General features: G+C 39.5%; 1 protein-coding gene across 1 annotated transcript in view; it reads right to left on the bottom strand.

Moving 5' to 3' along the window:
- Positions 1-17,412, bottom strand: part of kitlga (kit ligand a) — a 32,946-nt gene extending 15,534 nt beyond the window's left edge. The window contains exon 1 of the mRNA XM_078256514.1: positions 17,104-17,412. Within this exon, the coding sequence (XP_078112640.1) occupies positions 17,104-17,118 (15 nt within the window). The 5' untranslated portion in view covers positions 17,119-17,412. The remainder of the gene's footprint in view (positions 1-17,103) is intronic.
- Between the last annotated feature and the right edge of the window lie 360 nt (positions 17,413-17,772).

The raw sequence follows: 17,772 nt of genomic DNA, 5'->3' as shown, positions 1-17,772 counted from the left end.
AATAGATTCCACTACTTTCTTAAAATCAGACAAAAATCAACAACAGGATATTTGTCTTCTCTGAAACACATGAGAGGAATTTTGAATTTGAAGATGACCAGTCACAAGAAATCTCAAGTGATATCCCACCTTACTGACATTTCCTGGGTAATTTCCTGGTAAACACATACCTTAAAGTGTTTCACTGACTATATGAAAAAACAAGTGTGTTTACCATAGACTGTATTAAACTAATACATAGCCTCTATGATGTCACCCATAGGTTTCTGAAGAGCCAAGTTAAGCTTGAAGTGGGCATGTACTGGTAGCCCCGGTCGTCGCCATCTTGGCAGTGCCTGACGTCCACTAATCCACGTTATGGATGGAACTGAGGCAGGCTGAATATATACAGTCTATGCTCGCCTCCTGTGATGGCAGCCCACCTGTCACTAAAAGCCCCAACTTTACAGTATAATTAAAGTTTGTTATGTCCCTTAATGTTTGTTATGTGTGTTGTCCTATTCTAGGACAACACACATTAATCAACATTTCTGTAAATGTGCCAGTGTTAGCCAGCCGGCAAATTTTCAACTGTAGTCCATTGGCCAGATGATTTTAGACCTAAGCAGCAGGAAGCAGCAAGACATTAGTACAGGTTAAACTATACAGATTGAAGTCAACAAGACACCATACAGACCGCTTAAACAACAGATAAGCTTTCTCAGTTAGCCATGCAGAGCTACAGGAAGCAGCAAGACATTAGCATAGCTACACATCAAACAGTATCCACATTCAGTATAAAAAGCCATGCAAGCATCAGAACACAGCCAAGCAACATAGACCTAAGCCATCTTCTAGCCCCGTTCAACCATGCAAAGCAGTAACAAGCAATAATGAAAAGATGAAATAGGCTACATCACTCGTGAGGGATGCGTTAATATAGCACAGGTTAATAAGATGGTAAAATAGTTAAATACAAATTAATTATTCATACATACCCAAGAAATGCAGGGCGAGCTAAATTTGATACCGGGCAAGATATCTCTATCGAAGTCAGCCCTAGAATTTTTTTTCTCAGTTCAGCAAGAAAAAAGAAATACACAGTTTTCAGGGGAAGGTGCAGGTTTATATTTTAGTAAAGAGCCCCAGATAGTCTTTTAAAATTTCACTTCAAGTTGCACCAAAGCGCTAGAGCTCTTTATGACACTTTCACCGTAGACTAACAGGTTTCAATGAATGGGAATTACACTCAACACTTTCTCCGGCACTACCCTGTTTTACTCCTGCAAAGTTTGTTTAAAGAATAATTCAGTAGGTAGGCGGTGGCAAACTAATGCTTTCATGTCAAACGAACATCACACAGCAAATTAAATGATATTCTTTGCAGATGGGCTGAAAAAACTATATCGATCAATTAAATCAGTGTCAAAATAAATAAATAAATAAATAAATATAATAATCCAGTGCAGAAAGGCTGAATTCTTGAAACACAGCCAAAAATAAAAAGGGAAGAGCTTTCGCTCAGAAAGCCTGGTGTATGTTATGAGCACTGCCACTCCCAAACTAGATTCACTTACAGTGTGTGCTTGCTATAACATCACACATGTTGGTCCCACATCGTTGTTTTCTTTCAGTTTCAAAAAAAATGTTAAACAAAACCACACTCAGACACTTACAGAAAAACAAATATGTTTCTCTCAAAATGTGTTGAGAATATGAAGAGTAAAACTAGTAAATGGATAACATCTTTTGCGCAACATGTGTAAGTCATGCTGAGAGCAGAACAGCTGTGAATGGCAGCAGAGCTCAAAGTTGGTATTCCTTGTCATTTGCTGTTATTATTCTTTCAAAACTTATGGTCATCCCTGTGGCATTTTTTTTGTGAGAGCAAGTAGGGCCAAGTAAGCACAAGTAAGCACAGCAGTATACACAGCAGGATGTGATACGTGAGTGATGACAGCGATATCGGCTGACATTCTCTAGGTCTTTATGAGACACATTCACAGCCCATGAAACAAGACAGCTGAAAGCTACTAATGAACTGTAAGTTCTGACGGAAAGTCGGAAGTTCAGATTTCACCAGAGCTTTTGGTGCTGACAAGTTGTGAAGTGGCTTTCTGAAATGAAACAGGAACAGATTTTCATAAACTTTGGTGTGCAAATGTACCTTGGGGAACGATGCAACTGATTAGATTTTGATGCTGGTCGAGATCTGACATTTCTGCCTTTTGACCAGTCTCTACTTGCACAAGTTTTGCACTTGGCAAGGGCTCTCTAGTTTTCAATCATATAATATTATCAAAAAGTCTGACATAAAAATAAAAAAATAAATGATGAAAGGAAATATTATGAACAGTACTTTTGCGGGTATAATTTTATGTTTTATTATATTGTTTATTTCAAATATCAAAACCAGCCAACATTTTCTTTTACTTACAGATCTGGATTTCAAACACGGCAATCTAATCAGAAATTCTGATCCATAAAAATTCATGGAAATCCATAAAACTATATAACCTGTTAAGTGGATTTAACAGTATGCATTTTCATTCATTATACTCACTTAAGAGAAGATCTACCACTAAGGATTTCACACAAAACCCTTCTAGCGTCTCAGCACTTCCTTGCAAACCTTTGCTTATCTCAGTATTGATCTGTCTAGACAGCTCCTGTTGGACTTTGTATAACTTCCATGAAAAACACCATGTTCTGATGCTCCGATACCATCATGCTGTCATTGATTGGTTAGAACTTTGCTGCTGTTAAAGGTGTGGTCAGACCGTAAGTGAAGCAAATTCTAGAGGCAGTGTGATTCATTGGTCAATGGAAATGCACAAGGGAACGTGAAGTACACTCATGGCAAATAGAACTAAGACAAAGATGTAACTGCCCCAGAAACTGTAACAACATGCTTGTGAAAAATGTGCATGCATTCCAAAGCCTTGTGAATGAGTGAAAATGAGAGAAGACTGGAGGAAAAGCCGACAAAGGTGGACTTGCTGGTAGGTTTTGAAATCTGTCTTAAAGCTGTCACAAGCATGCACATAGACTCCATGCACACATTGTATTGTCAGTGGTTCAGCTAGCCACAAAGTATGTACTATTGGTGCACTGGCTGTTTGTTGCCACTAAACAGGGACTACAAAAAAAACTTTGTTAAATGACAAGGGGCAAAATTGTACTTCAGATTCAGTCTGAACACACCTTAACACTTGAGCAAGAAGACTTTAAACTAGCGATTGAGACAATAAAGTCCTTATGAAAATGTTTACTGAGGTAGAAAATCAAGCGAGAAGTAGGGTTATTTTTCCATAGACTTCACAGGCTTATTTTTTGCAACCGGGGGAGTCGCCCCCTGGTGGAAATGAGATAGAATGCAGGTTTAAGGCCTTTCCACATTTTCTAAATGTACAGTCCATGGTGCAGGCGTATTCGCAGAGGCTAGCGCCTGTGCTAAATCAGTGTGCAATTGAAAAACAGACAAAAATCAAGCTATAGAGGGAGTAAACAACAGAAGCACAGTGAGCTTTTATGATTAGAGTTATGAAGACCTGCAGGTAGGCCTGTCATAATAACAAATTTTGCTGGACGATAAATTGTCCCAGAAATTATTGCGATAAACGATAATATTGTCGTTCTGAGACCATTTTCATCTAATATAATGATAATGGCATAATAATGCAGGTACACCTTTTAAAAGATCAATAAACTTTTATTTCTAAAGAATATTTAACACTGGAACTGGAAGACATTTTAAATATCCACAATAAATGAACAAAACAACCAAAAACAATAAATAAAATGGACTCTCAGTCTCTGTTAACAAAAAATGCACTGGAATAAAAACCAAACACAATCAAAAACAATAAATAAAATGAATTTTTTTCCGGCCTTGATAATTTTCATTTAAAAATGATGGTGTATGCATTTGGGTGTTCAATCTTGACATTCAAGAAAATGTTGACAACCATGATGTGGACATTCCTAAAACTGCATGTATAGATTATTGGCTGCACATTACTTAGATAAGACTACTGTAGACTAAGATATTTAATTGGAGGTGCAGCCACTTCCGGTTGGTTTTACTAAAATATGTACTCAGAGAAATCTTTTTAGTCTGAAATGTATTCTTCTACTTCAACTTCTTTATTTGGATTTATCTGATCTCTTAATTCTTGCAGTATATAAAAGTGGAGATATTCTTACAAAAATATTTACGTTGTTTGTCACACATACAAATGTAGCCTGTAACTAAAAGTTATTATTGCAATAAATGCATTTCTTCCGGTTTAACCATATTTACATGATGCTTACAACATGCTTACAATGTCTTGTGATGCAGTAATTTGATAAAAACCAAGACACAAAATGGAGACAAAATTCTGGTCTTATTTTGAGCTGCCTTATTTTTAACAAGGAAATAGATGGAGAAAATCTCAGTAAAATAATACCAGTGCAAAAACAAACAGATCTGGTTTCTACAAGTTCCAAATATGCTCATGGCCTCCCAACAGAGCTTGGGCCAAACATATCAATAAACACCACCACCGCTTCAGTGAGAAAAGCAAGATAACATCAACACACTGTTTACCTGACACTCTCTGAGTAACCTTTACAAGACTGAAGTCTCTGACAGGGAAATAAATGATTTCCCATGCTATCTGGAACACAGAAAACAATGCTGTTGCTGCGTCTTTGGTGAAGCAAATCTACCATTTATTTTTTAGCCAACAGCAGAACCAGCTGATATCAAACTAAAAGAGTTGAATAGTCAAGGGCAACCCTTGAAACTAAAGCCCTCTTGTCCGTTATTGTCAGATGCATTATGGTTTTCGAAGCCTGCTCACCCTTGATGCGGAGGATGATTACCTCCCCTCATTTTCCACCACCACTTTGAACCTGAGGTGTCATTAGCTGAACAGGCTCTCCAGACCGCCGGCCTTGTGGCCCTCTTAACCACATAATCTCATAAAAGCGGAACACAGGGCCTTGCATGACATTAGTCCACCATAGCAACATGCAGCCTGTTTTGTCAGAGATGGTTATTTTATCCCAATCTTTTGTCTTGATCATTGTTTAGAATTTTGACATGCAATTTTAGTTCCCATGTTTCATAATGACGATTAAAACATGGCAGATGATGAAGGCTGTGCAAAGAAAATACCAAGCAGCTGTTGCTGTTGTCCAGATGTTCCAGAGTTGATCCATGTTCAGTTCAACCTTGTTTTTTCTTAAAATCATGCTCCATTTAAAAGGTTTGTTTTCAGGTTTTATTGTTTTTGTGGGGACAACATCATTTTTTTTTTTTTCAAAATTCATGTTTTTGTGTGCCATTTTTAGGCCTTTATTGTTGATAGGACAGCTTAGATTTAAAAGGGTAGAGAGTAGGAGAATGACATGCAGCAAAGGTCGCAACCAAACCCGCGGCCACTGCGCCGAGGACTAAGCCTCTGCATATGGCCGTGTGCTCTACCAGGTGAGCTACCCAGGCGCCTAGACAAAATAATTTTAATTCAGTATAGTTTACAATATTACTTTACATTGTGCAGCCAATGGGAAGATGAACATTCAGTGTTTCACATTCCCACTTTATTCCCAGCCACACGCTTCCCCCTTGATCATTGAAATGTTTACAATGTTTATGACATTGTTTATATCTTTGTACACAGTGCCAACATTTTCTATTGGTTCATGCTATTTTCTGACATGAGAAAAAACCTGTTCATCTTCCACACCACACTGTCACAGGCCATCAGGGAGGTCCTCAGTCACATTTAATGTGGCTCTGGTTAATACCTGATCCACTTAATAAGGTTAGTATGTTGCTAAACCTGATTGGTGCATCAGCATCACATTTAACTTGCAGAGTTAAAGAGTTAAAGCCCAGTTCAGACCAAAGATTTGCGACAAGACAAAACCGTTTTAGAATGTTGCATGGTAAAGTTGCAGCGGTCTGAACCGACCCGTCTCAGCTCGACTCAAGCCAGCTGATGGCGTGGCCTGCGACTCAGAGGCTGGTTTTAGAACGTAAGGGATGTTATTTGTTTCAACAGCCAATAGCGAAATCAGCTTGTAAAGTCAACTACAAACTATAGTAATACAATGATCCATAATCTATTTTATTCCTATGTTGCAAACTGTCAACTGTTCGAAATGGCACAGTTTTAGACGGATGCTCAACGACAGCCGGCTAGCATGTGGTCAAGCGAGCTGGAGAGTGACTGAAGAGAGAAAGCGGCGTTAGAAAAAAAGCAGTCAATCGGAGAAATTGTTTTCGCGGTTTCATCACTACTAGAAATGCAACTGTAGCATATTTCAATGTCTACATTCATATTTAGACTCAACTAATGATTTATCCATCTAAAAAGTCAGAAGTTAGAACAGAGGGTCTTTGGAAATGATACACCGTCTCATGGAATTGGTGTAGACTGGCTGGTTTTAGAACGTTGCAGACAGGCGCATTGCAAGTAGTTGCGAGTTTCAACTCGTTTTGTCTTTGGTCTGAACTGGGCTTTAAATGCTTGAAGGACAGATGAGCAAAACGTGAACAAATATGACAAACCACAAATATAATAAAACAGAGAGTAAGACATTAATGAATGCCACCCTGAATGACAATATTAAAACAAAGATATTAATTTCCGAAGCGATGAGACGGGCCTGTTTATTGGCAACTTATGAAAACATAAAACAACGTCACACCGAAAGATGGCCTCCAGTGGTGTCTCTGACCTATGAGTAAAGCTATGCAGGTCTGGAGACGTGTTACTTACCGCTGGACGGACGGAGGTAGAGACCCTGTGGGCTGAGATCAATTAAGCCACATAATGGGACTGGGGCTTAAGATAACCAGCAAACTGCTACACATAGCTATTGCTAATTTTAATGGTGGCGCTCACAAGATGAAAAACAGTTTGTTTTGCTGCTTTTGTGGCTCAGCATATGTTGCAGAGAAAAACAAGGAACAAACAAACCTTTTCACTACCATGGCTTTCGTGGAAGTTAGAGAGGACACCCGTTGTGTTAAACAATGGGTTTCTGAGATTAGTGTGTAACCAAATAACATGTGACAAATGTCAGTGAGCTTTACATGGTTAGAGGAAAACACAAATAAAAAGGTGGCTGTGGGAACAATGAGAACAATCTATTTGCAGGGACATACACGAGATTCCTATTTCAAACTTGGAACCAGTAAGTGTCCTTTGGCTTGGTAGGATCTTGTTCCTTCACATTAACTGAAAGGAATTTCTTCTGACATTTGTTTTTGAGATGGCGCAGTGGCTTAATCAGATTGCTGTGTCTGAGACATTTTTCCCGAGAGACCCAATGTGTGATTGAAGAATTATGGCCATTGGTATATTGTCAACTTACTGGTCGGGCAATCTCTCTTTCACTGTGAAATTCGCTGTCTTTCATTAGTATGAAACTCATGAGTGATCCCAGCTACAAATTACCCAAATAAATTATCGTTTTAGAGGACGTGTTGACCTGAACTAATGATGCTTTGATTGCAGTTTAGTGTTCCCAAAATCGGATTTCGCTGCTGAGAGCAAATTTGAAAGGGGGAGGATGAAGATAAAATGCATTTGATGACTGTATGCTCTCTGTTGTTTTCTTTGGAAAGGAAATGCAGTATTTTCCGATCCCCTTACAGTTCCATTTATATAGCCACATCACTTACTATGTCAACAAATAACCGCGAGGATGGAACTTGTTGATATGCAGTAACTACAGGAGGGGAATTTGGCTTGGACAACAAGGAAGAAAGTTGTGCAACGGTGGTTTAAAAACAAAAAACACTGATTTCCTGCCAACTTTTTACCTTCATCTTCTCACCCACAGCTCAGCTAAATCCCTAATTTGTTTTACTTATGAATCAATGTCTTGTGATTCATCCCCAGATATTTATGACTGTGGTAAGTAATGGCCGATGTTAACCAGCTCATTGTGGACCAGTTATTCAAAAAGAAAAGTGTATTATGCTGTCTGCTTTTATCACACAGGGCGAAAAACATTGGTGCTGCAACGGTGCTTGACACTGTTAGCTGTCAGGAAGTACAGGTATCGAGGATTGTTAATTAATGCAACTATGACTGTGATGGGGGTTAAGGAAGAAGGAAAAGAATGTACCAGCCCAGGGTTTTTCCTGGGTCAGAATGGGTCTTTGGGGGGACACATTAAGTGGGGGGTCTGGGGGTCAAAGACTTCATTTCCAACATTCTGATACATTTTTGGGCACACATTTATTGTGAAAACATCTTTTATTTATGTCAAGGAAAACACAAAATTTGGGAGTCCGGTGGTGATTAAAAATATAATGGAATATAATGCAGTAAGGGGGCTTTCGCATCCGACTACACTTGACCACAAAGTTCAGTTCATTCATTTCATCATTCATCAGTATGAACAGGACATAACAGTCACTTTTTTCCCAAGGAGCACATTTTGCTCCTAAATTTAGGAGTGACTTACAATTTTTTTATTTCTTTTTTTTTTATTTCACCTTAACAAATTCTCACTTGCAACGACGACCTGTCACATTCACACAGTTACACATTCATACCTGGAAGCTGCCCAGTACAACCACAGTCTGATCTGCTGGCCACTGAGCAGCTCCACTGGAGCGGTTGGGTTAGGGGCCTTGCTCAAGGGCATCTCAGTAGTGGTAATGAGGGAGGGACAAGCACTGCTCTTTCACATTCCCCACCCAGATTTTATCCTGTCGGTCTGGGGATTGAACCTTTAGTCCACCACTGCCACCACGTACATAAGGTATCTGCTATAATTGTTGTAGCTAATTTGTACAACAATAATACGCAATAGTTTTATGAATACAAAATGTTATGAATTGTAGTGGTTTCTATTTTGAAATACATTCTATTGATGTTGAATATACAGTAGTAGTGTAACGGAATGCATGTGAACCGTGGATTAATTGCAAATTTAACCATCATAGCTATGATAGCGTGAAATACAGTTTAACTGCCACTGTTACGTGAACGGGGATCAGCAGAGCGACAGAGCGGGACGCCGCCGCCTCTACAGCTTCTTCAGGGAGTCAGGGCAATGCCGATATAGCTGCTGCATGTGGTTTTCATGCATCCTACTGTATGGCTCACATCAGGTGTTAGAACCATCTGTACCAAAACACCAAATTGGACTACTATTTAACGTGACTAAGATGGGTTACAGAGGTTATGAAACTGTCTCAATTTAATACTGATAGAGGGCAGCGCAGCCCGCCGCGCAGACAGACAGCAGTCGGAGCTTCGGCAAAAGGCTGAGAACCCTGCACCCACATAAAAAATAACAAAACATATCTTCCTTCAGACTGTAAGATGCACTTACAAAATACCATTTTGTACAGACAAGATAGTGTCCATAGCAAAGTAGAGGATTGAAAACTTAAGTTCAGAGAGCTGGCATTAAATTTTCCCTCAACTTTAAACTCTTTTTTTACTTTCATCTGACAGTTTCTGATTGAAATCCCAAGTTCCTCTTAATGTTAGCATCAAGGTTTAAGTCCAGTCTTATAAGAAAACAAGATGAGCTGAAGATTGCCATTGTTAAGGAAATAACATGTCAAATTCACAGGATCAGTCCTGCTAAAACTGTCAAAAATGTGGTTATGACAAAAGCCACGTGCAACCATGTGAACAGCAGAGATGACTAACACAGTTTCTAACTTCTGTATCAATTGTCCTTGATGGCCTTTCATCCTAGCTCGAGGAAGAACTAATCATGTGGAAACTGTAATTTCTTAGCAAACAGATGAAGATTTGTATGAACATAACACAAATCAAACCCATCTAAATGCCCTCCAGCAGCAACTGCTCTGAGTCAGATGTACACTGGGACAGCTCAGTGCTGAAGAGGACTTTGTGCTTGTATAAATATCCAGAGATCTCGAATGCACTGGACGTTGAGCTTCCGTTAATTATGTGAGTTCAAGACAGCATGCCAATCACACAGACCTGGCATTCAAAAGAGCTAGAACACACGGAAAGCAACAACATGATGAATGTGCTTATTAAATCTGATGTTTCTTTTCAGAAAGGCTAGAGTAATCAACCATTCACAATTTGCTTCAGACGTCATCAACTCCACCGGACGATGCGTCTTCATTTATTCTGTGACAGCAGGCTGCTGCTCAGAAGTGAAACCAAATCAACTGAAAATCACCCTATTATATATTTATATTATAAACATGATAAATCCTATTGTAAGTAAACATTACATTCAGATTTGTCCAGTCTTAGGTTGTAATGCAACATTACATCCAGACGTTGCAATCCACTGTAGCCAAAATGACCTTACAGTTTACATTCCTACTTAATCACCATTTCTAGTAACTTACAACAGAAAGGGTCTGAGGGTTAAATCCACAGCTCCCTGAAAATACTCTTATTACTAAGTGAATCCTTTAAAACCCCTAAAAGTCAACTTTTCATGAACCAATAAAAACAGACTTGGTTGACTTTGCTTGACTGCCATGATGTTTTCAGTTTATCCAGTGGATTCACAGGAATTTCCCCAAACCATAGCAGAGCTATGAACCCTTTAACAACTTTTAAAACCGCTCGAAATGTGGCTTGATGTTTCGAAAATATTGTCAAGAATGATTATATGACAGAGAGGTGAAAGAAAGGTTTATTTAAGGTAGAGCTGTGGGTCCAAAACTGGTTTGCACTATGTCCTTATCTCACGTTTCCAAACCAGAAACCACAAAGTACAACATTTTCATATTCTGTTTCGTGCCACACGAGAATACTGCAGAGGAGAATACTGAAATGAACCCTTGATGCACCCGCTGAAGTGGTTGCCAGGTTTCTAAGATTAGTGGCTGTATTCTTTGTGAGTAAATTACATTCCCTTTAAGGGATTCACTTGCTGTTTATTAAAATAAAAGAAAAATGCAACATACATAGATCAAGCAAGAGTTAAAAAAAAAAAAAAAAGCTCCATGAACGCGTTGTTTTTGAAGTAGCTGCTGTATTTATTCCACCTGTATGCCATTGCAGCTGTTCACAGGGTTCATCATTTTAACTCAGAATTACAGAGAGACTGTGGCTGGGGCGGCAACGAACAAGAATTATTTTATTAATATTATTACAACTAATTGATTCATGAGTGTGTCTATAAAATGTCAGAAAATAGTGGAAGATGGCCATTAAAATTTCCCAGAATTCACAGTGACCATCAGACCAAAGCTCTAAAAACCCAAGGCTATTTCATTTACAATGAAACAAAACAGAGAAAAACCAGAAAATTGCATTTGAAGAAGCTGGAACCGGCAAATGGCTCTAAGTTTTTGTTTGAACAAATTAATGTTGGTCATGCCTTTAAATCAGTGGTGTAATGTGAAAACACTGGACTAATGTTTGCATTCACATGACACCCACTCACTGCGCCTTTTGTACAGAGACAAGCCCGAACCAAGGTCTAATAAATCCTTGAACTGATCCAACCGGTCATTTGAAGTTTGCACGTCAGGTTGAAAAGCCATGTAAGGATTTCAAAATGACAGATGGAACGGAGATCTAAAAACATTTATTTAAAATTCTCAGAGTTCCTCAAGTGTGTTTTCTGTCTCCTGGCTGGCTATATGGTAATGCTAAATACATTCACTGAAAGACCTCCTTTAAGGAGGGTTAAGTTTAGACTGGGCACGTAGTCGAATGGCAGCAGACTTTCTCTGGTCTGCGACAGCACATTGAGCATCTAGCTGCTGCATAAATAAGACATCAAATGCGGGGGCTCCGTGACAGAAGACAATCCTGTAACTCAAACCATGTTCACTAGGTAACTTTTCATGGATTTAGCATGCTTCTCATTTCTTGAGGAAAAAAAGCCAATGTCTGCGACTGCACAAAACTTTAGTGCAAAAATAAGGGCACTTAACACAATACACATTGGGAAAACATGAGTTTCCTAGAATGTATTTTCTATGATTTCAAAAATTAAATTAAGTGGGTTCTGAGAAACAATGTTTACATCACCAGAGACCACCTACCAAAGTGTTTTTTTGCATCTGCTTAACCACACTTGCAACCCTGTGAACATCCCTGACAAATGCTCTCTTTCTTCAGTATCTGAGGCTTTGAAAAGTGCATTCTTATATATAATCTTTTTTCTTTTTAATTGCATAAAACACACTGCTGCACAGATGTCGCTCTGGTAATTTGCGGTGTTCAAAAGAAATGGCTCTGTTTATTCCAAGTATTGAGTTACTCCTGTTTGAACCTGGATGGTGTAAATGATGCCAGAGTCCTGCTTCTGTGACCAAACATCAGTTCTCTATCGTATCGAGGCGGAGAGAAAGTCTCTTCACTCAGAGAACCAAAAGTTACAATGTATCCATTACAATTCAAGCAGTTAAGCTGATACACAATAATGTGGCAGTGATGGGTCTAACTCTCATTTAACAAAGCAGACAACAATACAGATATGCAGCCACGCATGATCTGTAATTAAAACTAGTCTCTTTGATATGCAGCATTGACTATTGAGCATGAATCACTTATGTGAGCATCTGATGTTGACAAAGACAGAGCGTTAGTAACTGTCGGCATCACAGGGAAATTTACTGGCTCCAATAAGGTGTCGCAGTTCAACTCTGACAGCTAAGGTTCACAGATGCGACAGAAATGGTTAACCATGGAATGCAAAATGTAGCAAACAATGTATAATGTGGCTTTTAAATGAGAAGAGAAACTAGAGTAAGTCAGTATTTCATTCAGATGCAGGGAAAGCACGCTCGCCCTGCCGCTGAGCTTACATTACCACATTCCACATAGCGTGGTTAACATTTTGTCTTTCATTTCCTGCTGTTGACGGGATGTCTTTATTAATCTATTAAAACAAATCATTAACCTGAGACTTGATTATCAGTTTTAAGGGACCGTTCGGTATTTATGGGATGGACCACCGGAGGAAAATAGGGGAGGGTCGTGTCTTTTTATTCTTTGCTGAGGGGAGGGTCATCCAACATTTTTCAGTCCAGAGTGGGGGGGGGGGGTTACCCAACTTTTGTATTCATGAAACAGCAAAATTTCAAAGTGGCTTGTTTGGTGCATATTTTTCCATGTAGCTCCATGTAGCTCTCTCAGTCTCTGCCCTCCTTTGCTACCAGATGGGTCTGACCCATGAGTTTGCTGTGGGGCGGGGCATAGACATATATGGCAGGAGGAGCTGCCCCCCTGGTGGCTGAAACGGATAATTGCATTGTTTAAAAAATGAGTGGAATAATTCTGGCGTGATCAGATATTTTATAAATATCTTAAATAACACAAAACAACTAAATGGTGGTAGGTAATACATCAGATTTCATATACTGCTTTATTAAAAAAAAAAAAAATATTACTTGGCTGACGATGGGAGCAGCAGGACGCAAAAAACGAAAATGACTGTTGTACTATGTCTGGACATCTTACCGTGCCAAGGTTGCAATAAAGGTTTCCTAAATGCCACATTTGATGTCAGCTTATTAATTAATTGCGGGTTTTGTGTAGATTTGGACTTTTATACGTTTATTCCACTTTGTTTAAATGGCGAAGTGGAGAAAGCCTAGTGACGAGTCCATAGCAACCAGTTTGTGTGTTGAATATTACCCAGAGTGCCTTGCTGAATGGTCTCAATATTTTATTGTTTTATTTCATGTGAATACTAGTTTACTAGAGGAGTAACTTAGTATTTGAAGTAATGCAGTAATGCAGGAATTCTGCATTTAGTTTCCATGCTTATTTTGTTTCCACAACAATGTTAGTGAGTAAATCTACTGAAATGACCACCACACCATAACAGAGGAGTGGGATGTGTCAGATCAGAATGCAGAGGTTTAGTAACATATGTTATGGCTGTCAAAAAAAAACTATGGAAATCTGTATATATTTGCCAAATGCAAACCAATACAGAACGTATTGATAACTTGTTGGGGGAGGGTCATGCCTTTTTTCCAAATCATTTTGGAGGGTCATAGAAATTGTTTTACTGGCAAGAGGAGGGTCATGTGTTTTTTGGCTAAAAGGTCCCAAAACTCCTCCGGTGGCCCCTTAAATAAATAACCAACAGTCCTTAAGTCTATTACATGCTTTATATAAGCTAATTTGGCTTAACCGATTCATTTGGCTGTGATTACTAGAGAGTGTAATTCTTACACATTAACACCCTCGTTGCCACAACGCCTACGTCCTGTATGCTTCTCTATGTGGCATCATCAATCTAATGATGCAGAGCAGGGCTGCAACTAACCATTATTTTCACTGTGGATTATTTTCATGTTTAATCGATTAGTTGTATGGTCTATAAAATGTCAGAAAATGGTAATAAAAAAATTGTAATCAGCGTTTCCCAAAGCCCAAGATGACGTCCTCAAATGTCTCCTTTTGTCCACAACTCGAAGATATTCAGTTTACTGTCACAGAGAAGCGAAGAAACCAGAAAATATTCACATTTAAGAAGCTGGAATCAGAGAATTTTTACTTTTAGTTCATAAAAAAACTGACTCAAACCGATTAATCCATCATAAAAAATACTTGGCGATTAATTTGATAGTTGACAACTAATAGAATAATCATTGCAGCTCTAATGCAGAGCGCTCCTTCCATGCTTTGCCTGCCGGTCTGCACATACCTGCACCTTTCAAAATCTGAAAGAGTGAAGATTTCCTATAATAAAAAATGATCTAGTTCACTCAGGGGATTCATGTTGCACGCTGATACAAAGCAGGTATAAGGCCTCAATGATAAAGCAGAAGGAAACTGAGACTACATTATGTGAACAGTTTGCCTGTGGATTTACAGCCTGTTTTAAAGGCAAGCTCCCGCGGCTTGACCATGCATGTGTGTAAATTAGTCTGGTACTCAAACCCTTCAGCTTGTCTTCACCTGCCATGTTTCACTTCTCCTAAGAAAACAGCACAGCCAGTCAACAACCCACGAGCTGTAGATCATCACAGAGATGAGCAGTAAATAACTAAAGCTTAATGACTTTCACAGATCTAGGGCAGACATGTGATAATGTTCTCTTAAGGTGTAAAGTTCCCCACACACACACACACACACACACACACAGATAGATAGTACCGTCATCAGAAATGTTACACTCTACAGATAAGAGAGAACTGAATAGAGAGATGATTCTCTACATATGTTCCAAATGTGATTGCATGACAGTGGAAAGCACCAGGAGCAGTTGCAAGGACCATAAATAAAAGATAAAAGTTGTCAGTTGATGCTGCCAGGCACAACTTACTACGTAACTTCATTAAAAAAGCATAAAGGAAACTCTGCTCGGAATATGATTAACAGCGGCAGGGATGCAGAAATGCCCACCCTTCCTCTAGGAAACTTCGAAGACTTTTGTTCCCAAATGCATGCACACATATACACACCCTGTTAAATCAGTATTAATGTTATGTTGTTATATTATTTATTAAGTGGCTGGCTTAAATTTTCATTCAAAGTGAGGCAGAGATTAGTCAAACACCTCGAACAGCCTGGAGGATGTAAAGCAGGTTAAACCTGCCAGAATTTAGTTTGCACACCTTCTAATGCACCCAACTGACACACACACACACACACGTAACCCAATTTTGCAGAGCTCTCCAAATGGACATGTTCACAGGGGTTTTTTCACTTAAAAGACATACATTCAAAAAGGTGTTTCTGTTTAATAGTAGTTGGTTGCCTTAAGGCGCAATCTTGGTGATCGTGCGTTTACTACTTACACGAAACATTAACCGATCCCAGAAGCCTTTATAACTCAAACTTGCCGAGAACCTAGACACCCGTTTGATTACATAGACTCATGCATTAGGCACGGTTACAGTCTCGTTCAGTAGCCTGGTGCGCGGTCTCCTCGTGACAGCCTACCTACTGTAGCAACATTCACTTCTCTAACATTTAACTTAACATAACTACCAAGATAACATGACGTGTATTTGTATGTGATGTACTTCCCCATCAATAATGTGTGAATTGCCATGAACACAATCATCTAAGATGTACCATGAACAAGGCTTGGTTAATAACTCAAACTTGCCGAGAACCAAGACACCGCTTGATTACATTAGACTCGAGCGGTTGCACGGTTACATTCGGTCTCGTTCAGAAGCCCATTTCCTGATTGATTCAACCACCACTCCAGTGGAGGTGCTAATGAGCTAGATTACTACACACACAGTAGCAGAAGAATACCAGCTACACACAACGGCACAAATGAGGTAAAAAAAACAGGAGTGAGTCAATTCATTGACGTATGGCACTCGATTCTCCCGGTTCAGTGATACGACTCGGGGGTAATTAACCGGCTTTTCGGTCAGTTCGTCAACACTACTTGAAACAGGCAGACAGACAGACAGACAGACAGACAGCGGCTGCTCTTGCTGCATAGTAAGCTGCCTGAACCGGTGGTTGAAAACGTAGTTCAAATCTCTGGATGGATGATTATCAGTTTCCCCAATACAAATAGAGATGTATAATTAGAAAAGCACAGACTGACACCCTGACCTCACAGTACACCCGATTATCATATTACTTTAACCAGTAATGATTGCCAGCCTGCCTTGAAATGTGAACGGCTTCTAGTCGAGTTGGAGAGCAGGTGTGTTTAGTGAGTCTATCTTCCTGCAATATCTCCCAGATTACAAATGCAATTATTTTAAGAATGAAAACGAAATAAGTGTCAGTTACGCAAGGTGCAAATCGTTCTCAGAAGTGGATACTTTTAATATAAACTTATTGATCGGGGAGATTAGGAGCGCCACTCCTCCAACAAAATAAGGAAAGACGTGGACACGCTGTGTAAACTGTGGACAGATGGAGCATTTAGGAAAACGAGGAAAACGGGTTTTACACCTTGCCCCCACAAGTGGCTCATCTTTTATCCTGCCGGCACTTATATCCTGTTAATTATTACAACACAGTTAGTGGCTCTTTATTAAAGTAGCCTACATTCAACGCCTGATAATAATTTTAAAATATCAATCTAAAAGGTTGATTGTGATTGTTCGTTCGGTTAAGTTGGACGACTCGAAAACAGCAGCAACGTGTCTGCCCGTCACGCCGCAGCGCCAAGCGTTTTATTTCCCCAAGTAAAAAAAAGCAAACAGAAACAATCACTTACTTTTGGCTTCTTCATATGGAACGACAAGAGTAAATCCAGTGTGTGCGAAAGCCTATTTTATTTTACTTCTACGGGGAGGAAAGGGGTTGTCATCATCCTGTGTGCACATATCCAATGCCTAAGTCAGCAGTATCCAAGCAGAGGAGAAGAAGAAGAAGAAAGGGAGAAGAAGAAAAAGAAGAAACACGGCGATACAAATGTGAAATCAAACTTTCAGCTGTTACAACCGGTAGGCTAAAGACGTGTGACATCTAGCCTACAACATCCAGCACTGAGGGCTCGCAGCGGCGGAGCGGGACAGCGCGCAGAGGGAGGGAATTAAAGCCTTTATAATGAAGAGCCGCCCTCTGACGAGCCGCAATGTGAAAGGGTTCACTCCAAAACGACTACTGCCAATATAAACAGATTCAGATCAGACATGGAAAGCAGTGTAACTCCTCTGTGCTGGCTGATCAGTAGTGAATGTGGTTGCTAAGTAGTGGTTTTACGACTAATTTAATCCAGAAAAAAATCCTTAAAGTTTGACATTTACTTCCGTTTTTGTTTTTAACTTGAAATGATCTCTTTTAGTCTTCTTTGTCTCTCGCAGGCACGCAGAAACACACACACACACACACACACACACACACACACACGTTTGTTTCACTATCTTTGTGGGGACCCGTCATT

This window comes from Sander vitreus, chromosome 8, assembly GCF_031162955.1.
Source record: "Sander vitreus isolate 19-12246 chromosome 8, sanVit1, whole genome shotgun sequence".
NCBI classification, from domain to species: Eukaryota; Metazoa; Chordata; class Actinopteri; order Perciformes; family Percidae; genus Sander; species Sander vitreus.
This window is presented reverse-complemented; position numbering and strand designations above follow the sequence as displayed.